The sequence below is a fragment of the Mercurialis annua genome, linkage group LG7 (genome assembly GCF_937616625.2).
Source record: "Mercurialis annua linkage group LG7, ddMerAnnu1.2, whole genome shotgun sequence".
NCBI classification, from domain to species: domain Eukaryota; kingdom Viridiplantae; phylum Streptophyta; class Magnoliopsida; order Malpighiales; family Euphorbiaceae; genus Mercurialis; species Mercurialis annua.
This window is the reverse complement of record NC_065576.1, coordinates 43424326-43448827: the sequence shown is the minus strand read 5'-3', so window position 1 is coordinate 43448827 and position 24502 is coordinate 43424326. Positions and strand designations below refer to the sequence as shown.

General features: G+C 29.6%; 1 protein-coding gene across 1 annotated transcript; it reads right to left on the bottom strand.

The window, feature by feature from the left end:
• Positions 1 to 17270: 17270 nt before the first annotated feature.
• LOC126655824 (peroxisomal acyl-coenzyme A oxidase 1-like) lies at positions 17271 to 23516 on the bottom strand. The gene is made up of 14 exons (XM_050350134.2): positions 23166 to 23516; positions 22964 to 23072; positions 22687 to 22748; positions 22373 to 22582; positions 22146 to 22233; positions 21898 to 22060; positions 21437 to 21635; positions 20741 to 20938; positions 20500 to 20631; positions 19724 to 19844; positions 19454 to 19564; positions 19004 to 19073; positions 18427 to 18610; positions 17271 to 17739 (listed from the first exon to the last, which is right to left on the bottom strand). The coding sequence occupies exons 1-14, from the start codon at positions 23310 to 23312 to the stop codon at positions 17530 to 17532; spliced, it is 2004 nt and encodes a 667-aa protein (XP_050206091.1). The 5' UTR covers positions 23313 to 23516; the 3' UTR covers positions 17271 to 17529.
• Between the last annotated feature and the right edge of the window lie 986 nt (positions 23517 to 24502).

The following is a 24502-nucleotide window of genomic DNA, read 5'->3' as shown; positions in this document are numbered from 1 at the left end:
AGGAGTTTGTTATTAGAAACAGTAGTAACCGTTTTCTATTACTTGTATATTAACAGTGTTAGTTAACACTGTTAACTCATATAGCCGTTATACTTAAGCTATTAGATTATAACACGTGGAGCTTACTGAGCTTATATATAGTCTTGTATAGGGATAATTATTCTTAATGAGAATTTTAATCTTCTTCCTCTAAATCTGATATGGTATCAGAGCATTAAACTTCCGCGATCATAACATTCAAAGCTTCAATTAATTTTCTGTGAATAATCAATCTCAAGTTTGATTCATTGATTCTTTCTTTTCTTCTATTATTCAATTTCTTCAGTTTCTTGTTAAATTTCTAATTTCATTTTTTGTTTTCTGTTAAATCTTTGATTCTTGATTCTATAATCTTGATTCTTGATATTTTGATTCTTGTTATCTTTCTATTCAGAAATCTTCTAACCTTTAGAAAATGGCTTTTAATTCTGTCTCAGAACATGAATTAACTTCAAGTCCCTACTACTTGCATCCTAATGAAAATCCATCGATTGTTCTTGTATCTCCAGTAATGAATGGGCAAAATTATCATTCATGGTTTCGTTCTATGAGGATGTGTTTATTGTCAAAGAATAAGTTGAAATTTGTTGATGGGTCTATTCCAGTACCAGCCAAAACAGATCCTATTTTTTCTTTCTGGGAAAGGTGTAATACTATGGTGCTTTCTTGGCTTTTGCGTTCGTTATCACCTTCCATTGCTCAGAGCATTTTATGGGTTGATAATGCTCAAGATGTTTGGAAGGATTTATTTGACAGATTTTCACAAGGTAATGCTACTAGAATTTCTGATTTACAAGAGGAAATGTATGCTTTCAAACAGAATAATCTTTCTGTCACTGACTATTTTACACAGTTAAAGATTTTATGGGATGAATATGTTAATCTTAGGATGATTCCTGTTTGTATATGCTTACCACAATGCAGTTGTAATGCTTCAACTTTGATAAAAGATTATCAAGAAACTGATCATATTTTGAGGTTCTTAAAAGGGTTGAATGAAGGATTTAGTGTTATTAGGACTCAAGTGTTGATGAAAGAACCGTTACCAAAAATCAATAAGGTTTTTTCTATGGCTTTACAACATGAAAGAGAGTTAGGAATTACATCTAGTTCTTCACAAGTAGTTGATCCACATGTTTTTGCAGCTCAGGTCAATTATAGACAAAATTTCAGTAATAATGCTAGGCCTTATAACAGTAATGTAAGGAGTTTTAGACCACCTATTAATAGTAATTCTGGACAAATGGTAGGACAGATGGTTAGGCCTCAGGGGGGATATAAGAGATTTTATCCAATGCCAAATAATGGTAAACCTATGTGTAGTCATTGTGGGGTTTCTGGACATACAGTTGAAATATGTTTCAAGAAACATGGCTATCCTCCTGGTTTTAGACCTAGATATAGGCCTCAAACGTTTGTTAATCAGGTTGGTGAGGTGGATATGAGTACTGAACAAGACAATACTTATGGGCTAGATCAGAATTGTGGTTATGAGTATGATCAAAATTCTTTTGGGTATGACACTGCACAACAATCTTATGTTTTTGATAATAATGTTACACAACAATCTTATGGATCTGAACAAAGTCAAGTAGCTCAGCAAGTTCAAGTAAACAATGTTCCTGCTATCACACAAGAACAATATACTCAGTTGATGAGTTTATTACAAACACAACAAAAGGCTTCTACAGCAGTTTCTTCAAGGATCAATACTATATCTACTAATGTTGAATCTGCTACAGAGGTGCCAGGTACACATTTCTTTACATGTTCTTATTTTAATAGTTTTGCTGGTTGTGTTAGTAAAAAGAATCTTGCTGCATCTACTTGGATAGTTGATTCTGGTGCTACTGATCATGTGGTCAGTTCTTTAAAAGATTTTACATCTTATGTGGCTATTCATGGTTTATTTGTTACATTACCAAATTTTCAAAAGGTTCCTGTTACACATAAAGGTTGTGTTATTTTTAGTAAAGATTTGGTTCTTAAAGATGTGTTATTTGTACCTGGTTTTTCTTTTAACTTGATTTCTACAACAAAATTAACTAAACAATATAATTACTGTTTCATACTTCATAAAGATTTTTGTATTATACAGGATCCTATCAAGTGGAAGATGATTGGATTAGCTAAAGAAAAACAAGGGCTTTATCATCTTGATAAAGATCATTTTAAAATACCTACAAAAATTGTTGATATTCCTGAATGTGCAAACTTTGTTCCTGTTTCTATTAATGTACTTGATATTTCTTTGAATGATAAAGTTGTTACTGATGTTGTTTCTTTGAATAATAAAGTTGATACTGATGTTACTTTTTTGGCTGATAAAGTTGATAATGATTCTTTATGGCACTATAGATTAGGTCATTTATCAAATGCCAGACTTAAATTTTTGCAGAATTCAGATTCTAGTATTAAGATTCCATCTAGAGATCATTGTAGTACTTGTCATTTATCAAAACAAAAGAAGTCTATTTTTCCTCTAAGTCAGTCTGTTTCAAATGAATGTTTTGATTTATTACACATTGACATATGGGGACCAGCTAGGACTTTTTCAAACTATGGTCATAGATATTTTTTAACCATAGTTGATGATAAAAGTAGATTCACATGGCTTTTCTTGATGAAAATGAAATCTGAAACAAGGGCATTAATTTTAAAATTTTATAATTATGTAGAAACTCAGTTTAATAAAAAGGTTAAATGCATAAGGACAGATAATGGTTTGGAGTTTAACATGATAGATTTTTATAATTCTAAGGGTATTGTTCATCAGACAACTTGTGTATACACACCTGAACAAAATTCAGTAGTAGAGAGAAAGCATCAACATATTTTAAATGTTGCAAGAGCTCTTAAGTTTCAGTCATCTTTGCCATTAAGTTTTTGGTCAGATTGTGTTCATCATGCTGTTTTTCTTATTAATAGAGTTCCTTCACCTGTAATCAATAATAAAACACCTTATGAAATCATGCATAGAAAATTTCCTGTGTTTGATCAATTGAAAGTCTTTGGTTGTCTTGCATATGCTTCAACTATAGCTCAAACTAGGCATAAGTTTACTCCCAGAGCTACTCAATGTGTTTTTGTTGGTTTTCCAGAAAATACAAAGGGTTTTAGGTTATATGATATTCAATCAAAACAGGTATTTGTTTCTAGGAGTGTTAGATTTTATGAACATCTTTTTCCATTTAAAGACTATACTTTACAAACTTCTTTTAATCCTGGATCTTGTGTTTTGCCTGCATCAGTTGATAATATTCTGGATTTAGATAGTGAATTAAATATTAATAATAATCAAAATAGTATGTATACAGATTCTGCAACAATTATGAATAATGATTCTGTTTTATCTTCTGACGCTATTTTGCCTAATGTTCTAACTGAGTCTGTTATGCCACTAAGAAAGTCATCTAGAACTATAACTAAGCCATCTTTCTTAAATGATTATGTTTGTAATATTGTTAAAACTTATTCTACACCTCATAGTATTTCTAAGGTTTTTACATATGAAAATCTTACAAAAGAACATAGGATTTTTTCAGTAGCTATTGATTCTAATAAAGAACCTAAGACTTATGCTGAAGCAGTAAAACATTCTTGTTGGATAGAAGCTATGAAAAAAGAATTAGATGCTTTACAATTAAATAATACTTGGACTTTGACTCAATTGCCAACTGGAAAAGTTCCTATAGGGTGTAAATGGGTTTTTAAAACAAAATATAATAGTGATGGTAGTCTAGAAAGGCATAAAGCAAGGTTAGTAGCAAAAGGTTATACACAACAAAATGGAATTGATTATGTGGACACTTTTTCACCAGTAGCAAAAATGACTACAATTAGAATCCTTTTAACATTAGCTGCTGCACAAAATTGGTTTTTACACCAACTAGATATAAATAATGCTTTTTTACATGGGGACTTACATGAAGAGGTATACATGGAATTGCCTCTTGGTTTTTGCTGTGATCAAGCTAACTTAGTTTGCAGGTTGAATAAGTCACTATATGGACTTAAACAAGCTAGCAGACAATGGAATGTAAAGTTAACTGATGCTTTATTATCTCAAGGATTTCTGCAAGCTTCTTCAGATACTTCTCTGTTCACAAGGAAGCACAACAATAGTTTTACAGCCTTATTAGTATATGTTGATGATGTGATTCTCACAGGCAACAACATGGAGCAAATAAATTCAGTCAAGAGTTATCTTGATGACAAGTTCAAAATAAAGGACTTAGGGCCTTTGAAATTTTTTCTAGGTCTTGAAGTTGCCAGATCAAAAACAGGCATAAATCTTTGTCAAAAGAAATATGTCTTAGATCTGTTAACTGAGACATGTTACTTAGGTTCAAAGGCAGCTTCTACTCCTATGATAGCTTCAACAAAGTTAATTAAGGATGATGGACCTTTATATCCAGATGTAAAGGCTTACAGAAGATTGGTTGGCAAGTTAATTTACCTATGTAGTACAAGACCAGATATCTCCTATTCTGTACAGCAGTTGTCTCAATTTTTAGATTGTCCAACTGAAAATCACTATTCAGCCATAGGAAGAATACTCAGGTATCTTAAGAAATCTCCAGCTCAAGGCTTATTTTTTCCAACATCAAACAACTTCAAAATTAAAGGGTTCTCAGATTCAGACTGGGCTACATGTCCTGATAGCAGAAAGTCAATCTCAGGCTTCTGTATATTTCTTGGAGATGCATTAGTATCCTGGAAAACAAAGAAGCAAGCTACTGTCTCTAAGTCAAGCTCAGAAGCAGAATACAGATCACTGGCAAACATCACATGTGAAATCCAGTGGCTTTCTTATCTTCTACAGGATCTTCAAGTTCAAAATTCAACTCCAGCAATGGTTTACTGTGATAACCAAGCTGCATGCTACCTAGCTCACAATCCAGTATTCCATGAGAGGACTAAGCATATAGAAATAGACTGCCACATAGTCAGGCAAAAAATTCAGTCAGGTTTGCTTCGTTTGTTTCCAATTTCTTCCAAAGATCAACTTGCAGATTTTTTCACAAAACCTCTGCCTCCTGCAACTTTCTTGGATTTTGTTAACAAGCTTGGAGTCCATAACATATACACTCCAGCTTGAGGGGGGATATTAAACATATTAGTCCAGCAAGATTACAAGAAGAAGCAGATCAGAGTTTTGTTAAATGCAAAGTCAGTTTCTAAATAACAGAATCAGTTAGGAGTTTGTTATTAGAAACAGTAGTAACCGTTTTCTATTACTTGTATATTAACAGTGTTAGTTAACACTGTTAACTCATATAGCCGTTATACTTAAGCTATTAGATTATAACACGTGGAGCTTACTGAGCTTATATATAGTCTTGTATAGGGATAATTATTCTTAATGAGAATTTTAATCTTCTTCCTCTAAATCTGATAATCTATGGATCCATCATTTGGCGCCCTCTGTGGGAACCTAGTTTCCAATATAAATTTAATGATTGGATCCTAAAAATGACGGAAAACAAAAAAACCCAACCAAACTCAGTAACCAAAGAGAAAGGCCTGCTCAACCCAAGCCTATAACAAATAACCGATGATACTCCCTAACTGATTATTAAAAATTAAGTACTCATTATATTTTTACTAATGTTTATTACTTATGGAAACTTAATTTATTAAATAACTTTTATTATATCACTGTTTAAATAAATAATCTTTATTATTTTTAATAATAAATAGCAAATAAATTTATTTTCAGATCAATTCAATAAATATAATACATCTATCAGTTAATAATTTCTTTTATTTCATATAAATAGCAATCACCTTTGTTAAATTTCAAAAACACTTTTTAAATTAATAAATATTAATTCATCGATTAATATCTTTTAATAAAATAATTAAATTTTACAACCCCACAATATTAATTTATAGAAGTTTATGTAATCTTTAATTTTTACTAAAAATTACTAAAATCAATTAAAAATATTCATTTATAAAAACACAAAAACATCATAATCTTTACTTTGAAAAGTTGTGGTAACCAATCTAATAAGTGTCTTTTACAATCGAATTTTGATATCTTTTTTAAGAAAAAAAAAAAGGCATTCTAGTTAGGCTGCAGCTCGTCCCTTCATCTATATAGCATTACTTTACAATATTAAAACAAAAAACAAAAAGGAATGTTTGTTTTCAATAGAGGTCGGCAGGTGGAGGATTTAGTGGACAAAAGAATAATTCCTTTTCTTAGTATTTTATAAAAAGAATAATTCATTTTCTCAAATCTTTTATAAAAAGAATAATTCCTTTGGAATAAAAGTAAATCACATCCAATTATATATTGAACTATAACCTCTTTTTATTATTTATGATATCAAAAAATTAATCAACCTGAAAATTTAAATAATTAAATGTGGCTTAAATTCTGATTTTATTTTCTTCAATATATAATTGCACGTGAATACCACTTAAAAAAAAATGTTCTAACGGTACACAAATCCATTAATAATTACATATAACTTTTCCGGTAATTAAATTCACAGACTATTATCATCAAATTTTTTATAGTTAAAACAATAGCTCCGGTATATAACTATTTGTCAACGAAACATCAACGGATTTATAAATAGCCTATATCTATTTATAAATTAGTTAGCTATCTCTCGCGGAATCTCCATTGGAAATTGATCAAATACTACCGACATATGAGAGGTCGACACTATATCAAAAAATATCGACGAACGCGCCGACGACTAAATTTGTCCAAAAAACAAGCAAAAAATAAAGACAAAATTAATTAATATAATGTTCACGATAAAAATATAATTGTCAAAAATACAAGTCACACTCCTGCCAATATTCCGACAGATTTTTATGACGACGTTTTCTTCTATAAACATTATATAAGATATTTTTATATCTAATTCTTGTTTTTATTAAGATAGTCCCACATTGCTAAAGTAATATACATATGAAGAGTTTACATGTGAGAGTTCAACCACCTATTAACTAATACTATTAAATTATGATTGAATGTAAACACATTAATTACATGTGGAATCCCCATTAGAAATTGATCAAATACTACCGAAATCTAAGATGTCGGCGCTGTATCAAAATATATATCGATAAACGTGCCAACGATTGTATTTGTCCAAAAAACAAATAAAAAAAATAAAAAAAAAATTAATTTAGTTTTCGCGATATATATATAATTGTCACCAATACAAACTTTGTCAGCACAATATGGGGCTTCTATCAAGTCATACTCCTCCCAAAATTCTGACAGATTTTTAGTATGGTATCATAGCGTGTTTGGTCCATATTCTTAATTTTTCGGTTGTCTGTTTGGAAGTTCATTCCCATCGATACGGTCTGGTATTGTCGTATTAAATTAAAATTCCAATTTTATAGGAAATTTTAATTTCAAGTAACAACTGAATGTCCATTTCCGATTGCACTTGAGGGGCTAGTGTTGAAATACTCTCACATTGTTAAAGTAATACAAATATAAAAAATTTATAAGTGAAAATTCAATCACCTATTATTAGATTAGTGGTTGGACTAGGCACATTCAAATGCATGTGAATTATTACATTTTAACTCATTTATAATCAAATACTCCTATCTGTTAATTAATAATATTTCTAGTATTTTTTAAATTCATCATGCTATTTACTGTCGGATGTCAGCCCATCAATAAAATCAATCAATCAAATTTTTATTTTCTAATATTGTACGTCGAAGCAAGAATAAATAAAGTGTCGCCGTATGCGAGTACCAACAATGCTCATCTATTTAATTAATCAAATATTAGTTGCCGATAATCGACTCAAATTTCATGTTAAATATCCAATCAATTCTGATAGGCTTAATTGCATAAAAAATCACCAACTTTCGCATGTTTTTGGTATTTAACATAATCTTTTTTTCTTGGTATAAAAAATCACCAACTTTCGCATGTTTTTGGTATTTAACATAATCTTTTTTTCTTGGCATAAAAAATCACCAACTTTTATTTTTTGGCATATTAGTCCACGAGTTGTGAAACGGCGCCGTTTTGAATGTAAAATGGCGCCGTTTTGCGCTAAAACGACGTCGTTTTACGCTTCATTTTTGAAAGGAAACGGTTATGTGGACGAGTATGCCAAAAAGTGAAAGTTGATGATTTTTATGCCAAGAAAAAAAGATTATGTTAAATACTAAAAACACGCGAAAGTTGGTGATTTTTGGTGCAATTAAGCCATTCTGATACTTAAATTATTAGATGAGTTTTAAGTTAATTTTTTTTCTATATAAAGTATAAATAAAAAATTAAAAAGTTAATATATATGATTAAATATATCTTATGAATCTAGAAATACAATAGTGAAATCTTTCATCTCTCATTAAAATTATAAAAATAATACTTTAAAAATAGTAGGAAAAATTATATTGGAAGAAAAGCATTACACATGGCTTGTAATTTTATCACCATAAGGTTCTTTGTAATAGTCCCTACATCGATCTCATCTTCAATTATTTAAACTCATACTTATTTTTGCTTTATTAACTTCATGAAATGAACTCAAATTTTCTTTTTCTGAAATGAACAAATAATTGAATTGGATCTTAATTCCCAATAAAAACCAAAACACATACTCATTCCATGCTTCATCAACCTATGTCCCATACCAAGCCCACATTTGAACCCTAAATTGGTTAAATTCTATAATTGAGCTCCTTTCTCTCTTGGGGATGACGAACACATCTTATCATTCTGAATTTCTTTATTTGATATTTTGTGAAATATATATTCAATTATTAATTGATGACATATTCATAAAACTCAATATAACAAGAATAATAAGAGTGCAGAATTGAGCCGAAATTACTTAACTGAATCAAATCGATAAGTTTTGGTTTGATTTGATTTACACTAATTGTGTTTGTTTTTTATTCGTTTTACCTTTAATAGTATAAATATTAATTTAATTTTAGTATAGACTGCGCCAAACTAAAAATAAAATAAATTAAATACAATTAATTCGGTTTGGTTTGATTTAAAATATTTTGTGAAAGTATTTTTTCATAACAAACCAATAAATGTGACAATTGAAATTTATGAATTGGTATTTTACTTTTTTCTTTGCAGTAAAAAAATTTTTCTTAATCAAAAGCTGATTTTTCAGCGCTATGAAAAAATTTGATAATCTGAAGGATACACCACATTCATCTAGATGAGTTAAATTAGTCATATGCTATCGAATGGAATTTATTATGAAATAACAAAAAGGTTTATACAATAGTACTCTCTCGTCGCAAAACAATAGTCCATTTTTCTCCTTTTTTGTCCTAAATAGTTGTCCATGGTTCCGGTAAATCACAATTTAGAATTTTATTTTTTTAATATTACCCTTATTTAAAGTTTACCATTTAATGTCATTAGCATAACAAGTAAATTAGTTATAATATTTAATAAGGATATGATAAGACAAATAAAGATAACGTTGTAAAAAATTAGAGTATTAATTGTGTTTCTTAAACTATGTAGAAAAGAAAAAATTGACTATTGTTTTGGGACAAGGAGAGTATCTGCTATCAAACTAATAAAATTATAAAATAAAAAAATTGTTGCTGAAGGTATTCATTATAATCTATAATCAAAAAATTTAGATTAACTTCTATTACCATAATAATATTAATTTTAATCACACGACTGCTACAACTAGCCACTGTAACTTTATCGTTATTGAATCTAACCACATATTCTATTATATTTGTTCTCTTTAACATTGAAGTTAGCATCAATAATGCAAAACACATTTATATTTAGTGCTATCTGTTGTAAGTCGAAGGCTTTAATTTTGTAAATTAAGATGCAAGTCACTTGCACCTTAACACTCAATATTTTTATTTTGAAGATATAAAATAAACTATTCTTAAATTAAATTAGATCAGATGTACTCCAACTAAAACGTCAAGGTAAATATTTTAATATGGACAAGAAATAGTCAATTTTATATAAATTAAAGACGAACTATAAATAAATTTTAAAAATTAAATTTTAGAGAATTGGAGGTGATTATTTGCTAAGAATGACCAAAAATCACCTCCCAAATAAACAAAAATGAAAAAATTTGAGAGATTTTTTAAAAGAAAAAGATAATTAGATTTTCTTGTCAGAGGTCTCTATATTTTGTATTTTACTTAATGACAGATTATTCACCAAGACCAATATAATATGGTATACTATTCCATACATTTGTAAACTAAATTAGAACAAATAAGAAATTAGTATTATATATGGGCAGAGCTATCTCGAATTAGGCTAGGCTTTAGTTCAGACTCGGTGTTGGAATTTTTTTAAATTAAAGATACGATTTGTAGTAAAATCAGAAAAGAGAATTAAATTTGGATTGCCGAAAGATTAAGATTAACTGAAAATTAAATTCGAATTGGAAAAAAATTGATCGGTCGTATAGTATTAGCTTTAGCACTTTAGGTGTTTTGGAATATTATTTACGTTATATTCTCTTTATTTTATTGTATTTTCAAAAGTTTAATTTAAAATCTTTTATCACTCTAAATTGTAATAAAAACAAAATTCATACCCAATGTATTGTTTACCTATATATGTGAGGCTTGAAAATGGATAGAAGATTGTTGGAATAGTTGAGATTACGTAACGAGGTTGATAGAGAAACATTATTGTTGGAGATAGAATTTTCATGTAAGAAACTAAATTGAAGAAGTGTCCAATTTCCACAATAATTCCATTTTTCCATTTTGCACGTTCTTCATAAGTTGTGTGTATTTTTTATTCTAATTTTAACTCTATTTATATTTCTATTTCTAATCCCGTATATTACTATATTAGGAATCTTCAAAGCCTCCTGGTACTATAAATAAGACTTTTATTCACATTAAACTTTTTCTTTTTTCCTTTAATGTTAGAAAGAATAATCATTAAAAATATATCTGATTTTTAGAAAAAATTATAAGCTAATGATATTTTTTTAAGTATACAATATTGAAATTGAGTGAATAAAAAATTGACGCGTCAAACAAAAATTGAAAGTAATATCTGCAATAGATAATACATAAATAAAATCATCTATAGAACACCTAAACTTAAATAATTATAGAAATTAAACATTTTTTCATTTACTATTAATTGAAATGATAGTATTGCAACATACAATTCAACTGTAACTATTCGGATATGGCGTTTGATAAAATTAAAAATAAAAATTTAATTTTAAGTATTTGTCTATTTGATGTAATATATGTTGAAATATTAAAAAAATGATTTATGATCATTTATAATTTTATAATTTATAATAATAATAATAATACTTGTATTATAATGTTGTATAAGTCTATATAGGGGTGAAATAGTTGATAATACCAGAGAGTTATAATTCAAATTGTATAAGCGTTGAGCAAAAAACTGTTAAGGTTGCACGTTCAATCCTCGCACAAGCGCTCTCTCTCTCCCCTCGTTGTTGTATATTAAAAATATTAGTAAATTACATATATGTCAAAAGCTATGTTCTTGTTGATATTTTATTAATAAATTAGAATTAAAAAGTTATTTTAATTAAAAACAATAGTGATGATGTTATAAACATTCACCAACTTTATACGTTTTTTCAATTTAATCAAACCTTTTAAAAATGTTATATTTAGACACCAACTTTCACATTTTTTTCAAATAATACACGGAGTCATAATTTGCTGCAATGGAAGCCGAAAAATGACGTTCACCTTATTATTTATCACTAGAAAATAAATGTCACCTATTACTTTAAAATAAAAATAAAAATTAGTGTATATTTTAAAAGGTGTGATTAATTTGAGAAAAATGTGTTAACTTGATGAATTTCTTGATTCTATGACATCAACTCTAAAAAATATAAAGAAACTAACATTAGGTGGCAAGTAATTTAAAAATAATAAAAATGTTGAAAAGGACGAAAATCTCTTGTTCATTAAAAATCCGCTTGGTGGCTTTAAAGTCTACATAATTTCAAAGTTAACAAGCGATAGTCAATGTTAGAAATTAGGGCATTCCTCATTATTTGTTTTTGCCATTTACTTGGAATAAGTTGGCATACACTTGATAGAAAACTAAAATTAATTAATGCCTCAATTAAGTAACTGAAAATTGAACTTTTTTCCCCAGAGATAGTAGATATATTGGTTAAGGTAAAGTTATGTTTACGGTCTACAAAATAACATAAATCTAGCTTTCGCTAACTGGGATAAATCATTCGCATCTCTATTATTAGTCCGACCTATAAACTACGCTTGACAGAAGCTAAAAAACGATTTCAACTGCCAAATATCCTGACAAATGCTCAAGCATGTAACCAAAGGGCAGGATCCCGAAGCAAACGCCTGAGTCACTTGGATAACATCGCCTTCGAAGCTAACTTTGGACCAACCCATAGAGCTCGACCAGTGAAATGTGTATCGAAAACTCTAATCGTATCTCTTGTTTTTCTTTGAGACACAAATTCTAATATATTTTTTTACTTAGAAGGTGGTTTTTAGTTATTTTTGTCCAAAAATCATCTCCCTAATAATATAAACCTGTATAAATAGGTTATACGAATTCTTTCTAAATTGCGAACCCATATAACACTAGCATGCAAATTTATAGGAAATTGATTTCAAATTCTAATTTAGATTCAAAATAACCAAAAGAATATTTACGCCACATTCAAAAAAATAGAAGGTGAATGATAAGTTTTAGGTTTAGTTTTTTTTTTTTTTTTTTAAATCTAGCTAGTCAAACTTCCAAGAGTGTAATGTATATAATTCACCAATAGAAAAGGTAACAAGAAATAGAAGAAATGGTGTCTTATCAGTTATCAAAAGGTGTATATTAATATTAATTTGTACATGCATGCGTGTGTGGACCAGTAAAAAAATGTAGGGTTCATGCCTGGAAACTTCTTTGGTCATGACATCCTTTCCAGCTAGTTAATTAGCTGCATTTGAAATAAATAAAATGTAGAATCAAAATTTTAATTTCTTGTAATTCTATTTAGTCAAATGATATTTACTCGAGACATTTGATCATCATTTGAAATTCCACAAATTGGAATGTGGGTCCTAACTAGATTACAATTTGTGGACAAATTAGGGTTCAAGATTGGGGACCAAAGCAAATTTTATGGAAAATTCAGAAGAAAATTAAATCTGATAGTAACTTCTTAGGTTAGGTCTTTCTCAAGATGACTGAAAATAAAGTGGCGACTAGCTTCTAAATTAGGCTATAATCCACATAACTATTTTTTTCCCTTAAGTTTGTAAAAAAGATCACATTCCTATAGTTGAGTTGCTAATTAAAATGATATTATTAAATTATCATCTAGTTTTCTCATACATTAATGCGTAATTTTTCTTCAAAATATACTCATTTCGTCTCATTTTACTTATTACTTGTTACATTTTTTGGTGTCGAAAAATATATTTTACCTTTAATATTGATTAGCTTAACATGTAGCTGATTAATGTGTAAAATTAATGATATGTTTGATTATATTATATTTATAAGACGAGAGTGAGGGAATATAATAAAATATCTATAATATTTAATAAATTTTTTAATATATATCAAAGTAAAAAAAATGACAAGTAAAATGAGATTGATAAAATATTAAAGATGGATTGTCATATAAAATGTCATATCTAATAATAATGCATGATTATTCATGTTATTATAATAATAACTAGGTTTGAAATTCCTAATTTCTAAATTGCTAATCATAATAAGAATTGAATCTAAAATCATAGTATGGAAAAGCAAATCTATCTGTCAAGAAACCTAACTATGATAATTGATACCCAAAGGGACCCATATGAAAGGGATGATTCATTTCTTGATTTCCACATAATTTTTCAAGTATTTTATTTCTATTTTAAAAAAAAATATGAAGTCATGGATAAGATAAGAAGCAAAAGAAGAATTTTCTTTTTTGGAGTGATAGTAAAAGTATCCTTTATATCACTCTAAGGAAAGACTTATCCCTAATTTTAGTTTCCTTTTTAACTTTCTCTTTTTGGGAACAAAAATATTGTATTATGAGAACCAAAAAAAACTGAAGTTTATTCAATGAACTACCATAAAAGGGGATTTTCTAATTATGTAGTCCATCTACTAACATGAATAAAATCCAATCAAAAACAGCATATATTTTTTGGACTTTTTGAATGGAAAATTTTCGTTTTACATGTGTAGTTTATGCTAAACACTTTATGTTGGACCTTTTATCATTTTTATTTTATTTTAAACAATCAACTAATTCTAACTTTTTTTACCAAGTGTATAGTAATATTACAGTACATTTAAGACATAAAAAACTCTAAGCAAATTATACCGTTTGCGAGGGCCAAGCCACAAGCGAAGAGTTCACGAGTGCATATTATTTAACCTTGCGAGCGCATAGTATTCTTGCTTCAAAATTTGTTTGAGGCATTGATTGTTCGTGGGTGCAAACTTTAATTCATGGACGCGAATTGAGAATTATTGCTACAAATAAAATAAACAATTTTGACTCCCCAAATAAGATTTGACAACACATGCAAAAGCTACAGTTGAATTCGGCCTAAATGCTTAACTTTGTGGTACGAAGAGCTAGTTTATGAGCGCGGAGTAGACAAACATTGCATTTGAAATTCACACTAAAAGCGTAATAGAAAGAAGGCTTTGCAAGGTTAATAATTCTGATAATTAAACCTTGCAAATAACCTTAAATTTTTGTGTGAAATCAATTAGTTGGTTGTGAATTACTCTTTATGAAACTCAAGTTATAGTTGTTGTTGGTTTTGGTATTTTTTTGTGAATTATTAAAATGTTATTGATTTGAGTTGAATCTTGAAAACCTTAAATTAGGAGTGAACTTCCTAAACTTCAAGTTTAGTGAAATCATCACAGAAGTAAATGAATGTAGATTATAGTTTATACCGAAACACTAAAATGACCGGAAAACCCAACACGACTAACGGATAAACCGATGTTAATAGCAAGTCTAATTCCGTAATAAAAAAAAACTCAGTGTGTTTCTAAATAGATCCAAATCAATGTATACATTAATAAGTCGTCAAAAATTTCTGCTTGACCATGAAAATAGGTCATGCCAAAATGATACTTCAACCAAACATTACTTTTGTCGTTGTTATTATGATTGATCAAATAATCACTAGTCTTTGTATATATGATTGCTCAAATAATCACTAATGTTGTACTACGAGTATCTATCTCCATTGAACTTAACCCAAATAATAAAATAAAACATTTTCTTGAAAAAAAAAACAAGTTTGGGACAAAACATCAAGATAGGGACAATCAATGGGGCAATTTGTACAATATCTTTCAATTACAAAATTATGATAAATAAGATAGGGAGTTTATAGAATAATTTTCACTAGTTGATAATGTGAACAAATTGTATAGTGCCTATTGCCTAAGATAGGACCCGTCCATCACGGCTTCATGGACCGCATCCACGTCCATTTTTCACTTAATTAAGACATCTTTGTCTTTCCCACATTTTATAATTTTATGAGAAAACTAATTATTAATGATTTGTGGTTGAAAATTTAAACCTAGTTCAACTTCAAAGAAACTTATAGTAAACCAGTCAAATGCAGCTCCTTTAGTTCTGGAGTTTTCTCAAAAGATATATTGTCCCAAATTTAAAATATTGAAAAGTAATACCATTTTTAAATAACTTTTTATATGAATTAATGAGAATCACCCTACTAGTCACACATGCTTCATATTTTTTTCTCATTACTTACTGACTATTCTTATTTTATAATTTTAAGAGATAACTGTTTTTTGTTTTTAAAAGAATATTTATTCAATAAATTTTATAAAACTATAACTTCATGAAATTATTATTATTATTATTTATCTATGTTAACAAAGAATAATATAGTAAAAACACAAGATGAAAAGGATTTTCTGATGTATATTCTTGGACAACAGCCCTGTATTTATATTGTACAAAGTCAATAATAAGCAATCAATATTGCATAATTACAGCAGCTAATACATACAAAAATATAGCAATTAATTATGATGGTGAATCTGCGCCGATCTCTTTAATCTGTCAATTCCTTTAACTTCGGTTCTTTCCTTTCACAATCTAAAATTTTAAAACAAAATAAGAAACAATTACAACACAGAGAGTCAAAAACATAAATTAAACATTCCATTTGCCTTTGGTTTAAGCTATCTTGATTAGCGTTAATTTCATATAAAATCACCATTTTTACACTTTTTTTTATTATAATCATGTTATTTAAAAAGTGTCAAATAAAATCACCATCTTTCATTTTTTTCAAATTTATAACCGATGAGAAAATCCGATGTCTTTTTTCCAAATAAATGTCATAAATCTGACTAATTCCTTAATTAACACAAAAAAAATACCTTCCTCTTACTTTTTTCTTGTTGATTCTGGTTGTTGAGTCAAGTCAACAAAAATATACCGAATTTTCACATTCGTGATAAATTTGCAAAAAAATAAAAGATGGTGATTTTATTTGACATTTTTTAAAAATGTATAAAAATGCTGATTTTATATGAAATTTTCCTTTTAATTATAAAGTTTACGTTTAATTTACTTTCAAGAATCACTAACCTTTATTTATTAATAGGATAATATTATAAAAATTCACCAACTTTACAGGTTTTTTCAATATAACCATGTTTTTTAAACTTCTTTTAAAAATACACCAATTTTCATTTTTTTTTTCCAAATTCATACACGGTGCTGACGTGACACTCATTCATTGGTAAAATTTGTTGAGGTGTAAGTCATTTTTAACCAATAAATAAGTGACACATCAGCACCGTATATAAATTCGAAAAAAAAATAAAAGTTGGTATTTTTTATGAAAATTTTTAAAGAACGTGATTAAATGAAAAAAAACGTGTAAAGTTGATAGTTTTATATGATATTAACCCTTTATTAATTGCGTTATGTGTGCCTTATACTCGTTAAACTATATTCACATACTGAATCAATTGATTTACAATAATATAGAATACATTAAAATAAAATTATCTAATATTTACAGTATACACGTGTAAAACACTAAAAATATCTCACCCATCTAATAATTTATTAGCGTATATATTTGTTTAACCTGAAAATATAATAGTAAATTACCATAATTATTAATTAAATAATAAATTTCTATACATATAATTCTAATAATCATGAAAATTGATCTTTTAATTAACAAAAAATCAACACTAAATACAATTAAGTGCATAAACTATTTTATTTGAATAAATATAATAACCCAACAATGACAGGAATAGTTTAAATACACATATGCTAGTATACCACTTTTCTGATGCATATATAATTTGGATGTGTCAGAAAAATGAATATCCAAACAGAGTTCATCACTAACCTATTATTGAAAAAGTTTTCACCTTTGAGGTGAAACTTGAAGGCAAACTTTTTATTGGCATTATTACCCACAACACTATAGCACATTGATTGAACAGCACAGACCTCAGAGTCTTGCGTTACGAAGCTGTTGCTTCAGCAATGGACGAATGTATTCTTGATAGCCATCAGGAACTACTGAATCATTCAGAGGATCCTTCCATGCTCCTTCATATAGTTTCGGATACACATTTCCGTCGTAGCGACCAAGAACCGACCCAAGGTAGTGATCGGTGTAGTTAAATGCATCAACGAGCGCAATGGCATTGGGACGGACCTAAACCATGAATTCATAGGGGAGGATAATTAGAACCAGGGGTATGCATTCTTTCAAACCGCACCGAATCAAAATTTTGATTTTTTTTTTTGGTGATTTTTTCTAATAACTTTTTATATTTAAATTCAATATTTTGGTTATTTTATATTACGTAATATAATTATATGATTTTTAGTTAAAAATTAAATACTTTTAAAAATATGTAAATAAATCTTTAATGTTTATCTCGTAAATAAATAAAGTAATAAACCCCTCTCAAATATTTATCTCAAATTTTTAAAAGATGGTTCAATTATGACCTTGTGAAACAAATTAACACCATTTGAAAAAGGAGCATAATTGAACCGTTCTAAAAAATTTGGCACACGTGCATTTAAGATAAAAAGTTCAAGAGGGACTTATTTGTATTCTGAGTCTCCGACCTAAACATTAGAGACAACTCTAGACATTTTTTCTTTTTTAAACCAAACCAAACTGAAACAGTTGGTTTGATTTTTTAGTTCTTTCAGTTTGATTTGCATCAAAAGTAAACTGAAATATTTTTATACCCAAAACCAAATTGAATTGATCATTTCAAACCGAATTGAATCAATTTTTTTGGTTTGATTATGCTCTTCGATGTGGTTTGATTTGTGTACAACCCTAATCAGAACAGATTAAACGAAAGAGGCTAAAAAGAAAACTAACCAGCGAATATAAAGACCTCAGTTGATCATTTGCAAGTGAAGCTTGTTTCGGTGTAATGCATCTGGTGGAAAGAAAATCACCCTCATGTTTGTGAAGAAGGTTGAGAGCATAAACATTGCAAAGAATCTGCAACTGTTGTTTTACACCTTTCCCTGATATATCTTGTTTCAATTTTTCAATGAATCTGAAATACAAACAAGTTCCATGGTATTAACATACAGAACAACCAGGAATCAAATGGGCTCAATTTCTTTAAAAATCACGACCTTTAGTCTGTTTTGTAAATTTAACACGAACTTTTTATTTTTGCAATGTTAGACACCAACTCTCAAACTATTGCAGTTCGAAACTACGAGCAAGTTCCAGCATCCATATCAGCAATTTTTCAACGAAATTTTGTTCGGTGTTTCGAATTGCTAAAAAGGAAATGGCAGTTCATGTTTTAAATTGCCAAAACTGAAAGTTTGTATTCAAAATTGCAAAACACGCTAAAGTTTGTGATTTTAAAATGCTTATTAAGCCAATCAAATTTGAGATATATTTATGTGGACGGGCGACATAAGAGGCGTTAGCTTACTTGGAAACAACAATCAATTGGCAATGAGCAACTGCAGCCTCAACTAGATCAGCTGAGAGTTCTGCAAATCCTGAAGAAAAACAAATATTAATTAATTAAAGAGTAATAAAGTATCAGAAGAACCGATGAAAAAAAGAGATCACTGTTGATATCTTCTGCATAGGGGAGAATACTAAGAGAAATCGGAGGTTTTAGTTTCTTTATTGGTAGCTAAAATTGAACTCAAAACTAAATTTTGGAAAAGAAATTCAGCTCTGCCAATGAAAATAATCTGCCTAGCAGATCTGTCAGATAAGTCTAATTGGTCTCAGGGATTCTTACAAGTAATATTCCTTGCTCGAGGAACCATAATAACTTTTCAGTAGTTGATAGGAAAAATAAAGACACGCATACATAACAGCAACATAAGATATATACGTATATTCCAAGATCAAATAGGAGAAGGCATACCCTCTTCAGGATTTGGATAGTGACTAAGTTTTTGAGCGCGAGCAACACACATTCTAGCAGCCCTAGCTTCAAATGCCTCCAAAATAATATCAGGCTTTAGCCAATCCTCAGCTACAATAGATGAAACAAGTATCAAAAAATTTAGCGAGCTGTGCCATGGAAAGTTACTAGGAAATAGTGATATTCAAACATAACAGTCCTCAATTTTCATAAACCAATAGCAACCACTACCAAAAAAACTAAACAAGGCTAAGCTTAATTTGTATATACCATTTTGAGCAGCACATTGACACTGTAAGAGATGCTCTGCTCGAGCCATATAAGCTGTTGTTCCAACAGGCTTCTTTCCAGAACCCAGCTGAGAAACAGTCTTCATGAGGAACCTTGCGACCTAAGAGAGTATTTTGGGGTAGAATATGAATAACTGTATATAAAAGTAAATTCCAACTAGATCCAATAACCCTACCCCACTGGCACCATACAGTACACCAACAACAAGTTCTCCATAACTATGCACACCCCAATTAAGCAAAGATCTTTAATCATGGCCAACCTTCTTAAGCAAAAATAGAAACCATCTACCAACAATGAGGATAATAAAAAAATCATGTCGAGTTTAAACAATAGAAATTATTTAACTAATGAATGTTGCCTTCTTAGTCAACAACTATGCAGAAAGTATGAAGACGGGAATGCTTGATATATGCTTGGAACCCTTAAGCAATCAACAAGTTCAAAGTTTAAGACTGAAGAATTTAATTTTTTTTAGGATGTTTTATTGCCTGTTACAGTTTCACAATATAATGAATAAACAAGTACTCATACAAGTTCTTCAGTTTTAGATGACATTGATAGATAATATTTAAAAATATAAAAAAGGGTTTTAAATTCCGAAAAAATGGTTATAGTCTTTTGTTTTTTCCCATGTTTTAATTTATCATTGATGACTCTCCATCTACTTAAGAACCCTGAAAATGCTGTTTGATTGTAAAATTCGTCCTCTTCACTTATCAAAAGAGAATAATAGCACTTGGTATTCAACATACCTGTAAAAGAAGCACAACATTGTCTCCTTCATATGTACAGGCAGGAACATAAACTGCAAACAGCTCTGGAAGGCCGCTGGCACTAAGATAACCATGACCACCACAAAGTTTCCTACATTCTTCGATGGCATCCTGCAGAGAACATCACTTTTTTTTAAACAAGTTCCAATACTTTTTTTCTTTACTTATGTCACAAGTAAAAGAAAATTCATTTGGGTAAGTATCAGCAAGAGTAACATACAGCAGTGAAAGAAGTAGTCAAGGACTTCAAACCAGCAGTACATGCATGAGCCTCAGGCAAGGTTGAGAAATCATTGGCCTGCAGCCTCTGGGTCACATCTAGATAGAGCCAATTCAACCATTCACCAACAAATCTGAAAGCATATGCAGATGCCAGCAGAGGGAAGAGCCTACTTTGCTGAGTTTTGTAATCAATCACCTAAAACAAGAGAACATAGTCAAAAGATTAGCTGCAGATATGAACACAGCTAATATACTAATTTCCAATCTATTAATCACTGGAAAGACGGTCTCAAATTAAAAAAAATCCTATTTTTAAACAGCTGAAATGGCATTTCCGACATCTTTCGTCATAAAGAAGCAAAAATGGCCATTTCAACGTGTTATTGGCTTATGGTACAATGATACAGACACAAGTGCAAAATCAGCAAGAATGTTAGATTTTTCATGTGGTCACAAACAGGCTCTACTTGAAAGTACAAAAATTAGCATAAGTGATTATTATCACTTTTAAGAAATCAAAAAGGTAATCCTGATTGTAGACTTTCAAAAATATTTGCTTAAATGGTAGAATCATGGTGCACAGGAAATTCCATCATAGTTGTCCAGAATTCAGTTAAAGGTTTCATAAAAAGTATTATTCAAAAAAAAAAGAACTTCGTAAGAATAAATGTAGAGACAAGTTTTAACAAGATACCTGGGTTTCAAGACCACCACCATTTGAACCAAATTGTCTTCGGACAGCACTATACCTCGTTGCAATACAGACTGCCCGTGATAAAGCAATGGAAGCATCAGCTACAATTGTCTGCCGCACAAACACCATGGTGCCATAAATTAACTGTCTTGGGACATTGGATGGCACAATTTTCCCTTCCCTTGTAACCTGTGTAACCCTGTAATAGTTGAAACAAAACTTCAGCCCCAAAAAGTCAAAATAATGAAGAATTACAGGGATATGAAGGACCAGGAAGCAGACCACTGAAGTTTAATATTTTCAGTTAATACAGTTATAGTCCACATACCCCTACCCATTTGACTGCAATTATCCCAAAGAAAATGTAATTGTTCATATAACCTACTAAGATTATACGGAAGACCAATAAAATTAGAACCCTGTTGGAATGAGGAAAAAAGAAAGAGGTATAGAGAACAAACCGCATCAGCATTTGGTCCCTTGGGATGCGCACATGATCGAATCTTAAAACACCATTGTCCATTGAATTATATGCTCCGCTGCCAAATTTCATTCCAATATCACCAACAGTTATGCCTGGAAGAGGCATGTGGTCATCCAAACTCCGAAGCTGAACAATGAAGCCTGAAATTGAAAGATAAGTACATATATACCCAAAAACCAATGATATTAGCATTGAACCTAGGAAAAATTCTATAAAGATGTTTACCATGTACTCCATGTTCCTGACCATCAATTATTAGACGCGCGTAAACAACAGAATGTGTGGAAACTTTACCCAATCCACCAGGCCACCACTACAAAAAGGAAAAACAATAACCTCCAATAACGATATTGAAAAGTATAACTTAAATTTATAAATCCAATTTGAATTTCATCTCCAAATATTGCAAGAAGCCAACAGCAAAAGATCTATTATGAGATAGTTATACTAACTTTGCTTGAAGTAAGTGTAGGACTATGAAGGACGAATTCATCCGTCTGATGATCAAAAGTTGCAGTGGTTTCAAGTCCTTGGACATTGGATCCATGGCCAAGTTCAGTTTGAGCATAACAGCCAATAATTTTCATCTTATAAGCCAAAGTCAGCCACTTCTTCTGCTGCTCTTCAGTACCTTGTCCTTTAATTGCTGGAATAAACATTCCCTACCAAAAAAAGAATACAATTAAAGGGATTAATTCAAAAAGAACAACCCACACATAGCATGAACATAGACATGAAAATCAAAACAGAATACACGTAAAATTACCCAATGAAGATCCGTATAATTAGGCTCATCGATTAAAATCCTCAACTTCTTTACCTCTTCTTCTGCAATAACAAAACTTTCACACCATTACAAAGTGAATAACAAGAATAATAACTGTAATAACAAAGGCAAGTAGCCGTGGCTAAGGATCTCTAGTGCATTCCTTTCCAGACTCAGTAGGGCCAGTAGTTTTACGCCAATTTAAAAATCTGAAAATCTAACTACTAACGACTAACTACTAACGTAATTAGATTCCATATAAGTACGCATTACGGACCAGTAAGACGAAGCTCTAGAACACGTTTCCAAGCATAAGCAGCTTTGCGTAGAGTATTTTTAAACAAATCTTTTCTACTAAGCATCACTCTGCTATCCTTCTCAAAAACCTACAAAACACAATCAAATTCATAAGCTCAGAAATTCAAATTCAAACAACCTAATCAACTAATCAAATCAAAAGCTAATTAAGATATAATTACAGGATCGCTGGCGATAAGACGAGCAACGCGATCGGTGACGTTGAAATCGTGGCGGGAACCAGCCCAAACGATCTTCATCTCGTCGACATCGAACTGAGCTTTGATTCTCTCGTCAGCTAAGTGATCCACTCCTTCTACGCCGTCCATTGCTTAGATTTGAATTGAATTGAACTGAATTGATTTGAATTGAATTGAAAATTGGGAAGAGTTAGGTATTTATATGTAATAAAGAGAGTAGGACATGAATGTGTTTGTTAGAAGGTGGATTAAAAGAGGATGATGATGTTTGATTTGATTTCCAATTCTTTTTTAATTTTGTTTGTGTTTCCCGAGGTTTTATTTATCCGCTTGTTGGAAAATTATTATTTCGTTAAGACATTATTATTAAAGAAACGAAAAAATCTGAATTTTTTTATTGATTTGAGATAGATTCAATTCACGTGTGATAATATTATTGTACTAGAAAAAATAGAAACCGACAATCGATCTAGAAAGAAAATAAAATCAAAATAGAAATAGAAATAGAAATTTGAAAATAAGATTTTCGATGCTATTAATATTATTTTTGTTAAAAAAATATTAGAAAACTTACCAAATACTATTAATTTTTTTTTAAAAAAATATTGTATCAGATTCCTTCCAAAAAAATCAGCTTTGGTTTAAATGGTTAAAAAATTTAGTGTATTTTTAAAGTTTTAGTTTCGGTCCCCCATAGAATTAATGGTATTTAAGACCCATTTAAATTCCGATATAACTACTAATATAATTAGATTTTCAATCTTGTAAAGAAATACTACCTTACAAACAATTTACATGTAAGAGTTATTTTATATAGTTAATATAGATATAGCTATCTATCTAATATAGAAAAGTGCAAAATAGTAATGTCTGTCTCTTATAAAAAAAGGTATCTATTGATATTGTCGGAAAATTCGTCTAACTTCAGTATGATCATGAAAAACATAATTTTTTTATGGGTGATGCTATCCGGATAGAATCTATCCGGATAGAAACCCATTTTTTTAAAATTTAATTATTTAATTAAGAAACAATTACTCTTCTAACCTTATGTCCATTTTTTCTTACCATTGTCAATTTTTAATTACTATTTACTTTTACATTTAGTTTTAATAATTAAAGTTTATCTCCAACTTATTTGAATTCAAAAAAAACTACACTTTTTATATTTTAGTGATAAATTAATGGTAACTATAGAAATAATAAAACATAAAACATAATTATTTTTTTAATATTAATCAAATGTGAATTGCCTCGTCTATGCATCAGATTCTATTACAACGTTGGAAAGCTTCAAACTCTGAATCCATATATATGAG

Coding starts and splice junctions, on each gene's coding strand:
- LOC126655824 (XM_050350134.2), bottom strand. CDS start 23,312: ATGGACGGCGTAGAAGGAGTGGATCACTTAGCTGACGAGAGAATCAAA. Junction 22,234..22,372: donor CTACACTTACTTCAAGCAAA/GTTAGTATAACT, acceptor TCCTTTTTGTAG/TGGTGGCCTGGTGGATTGGG. Junction 21,636..21,897: donor AGGGACCAAATGCTGATGCG/GTTTGTTCTCTA, acceptor CAACTATTACAG/GGTTACACAGGTTACAAGGG.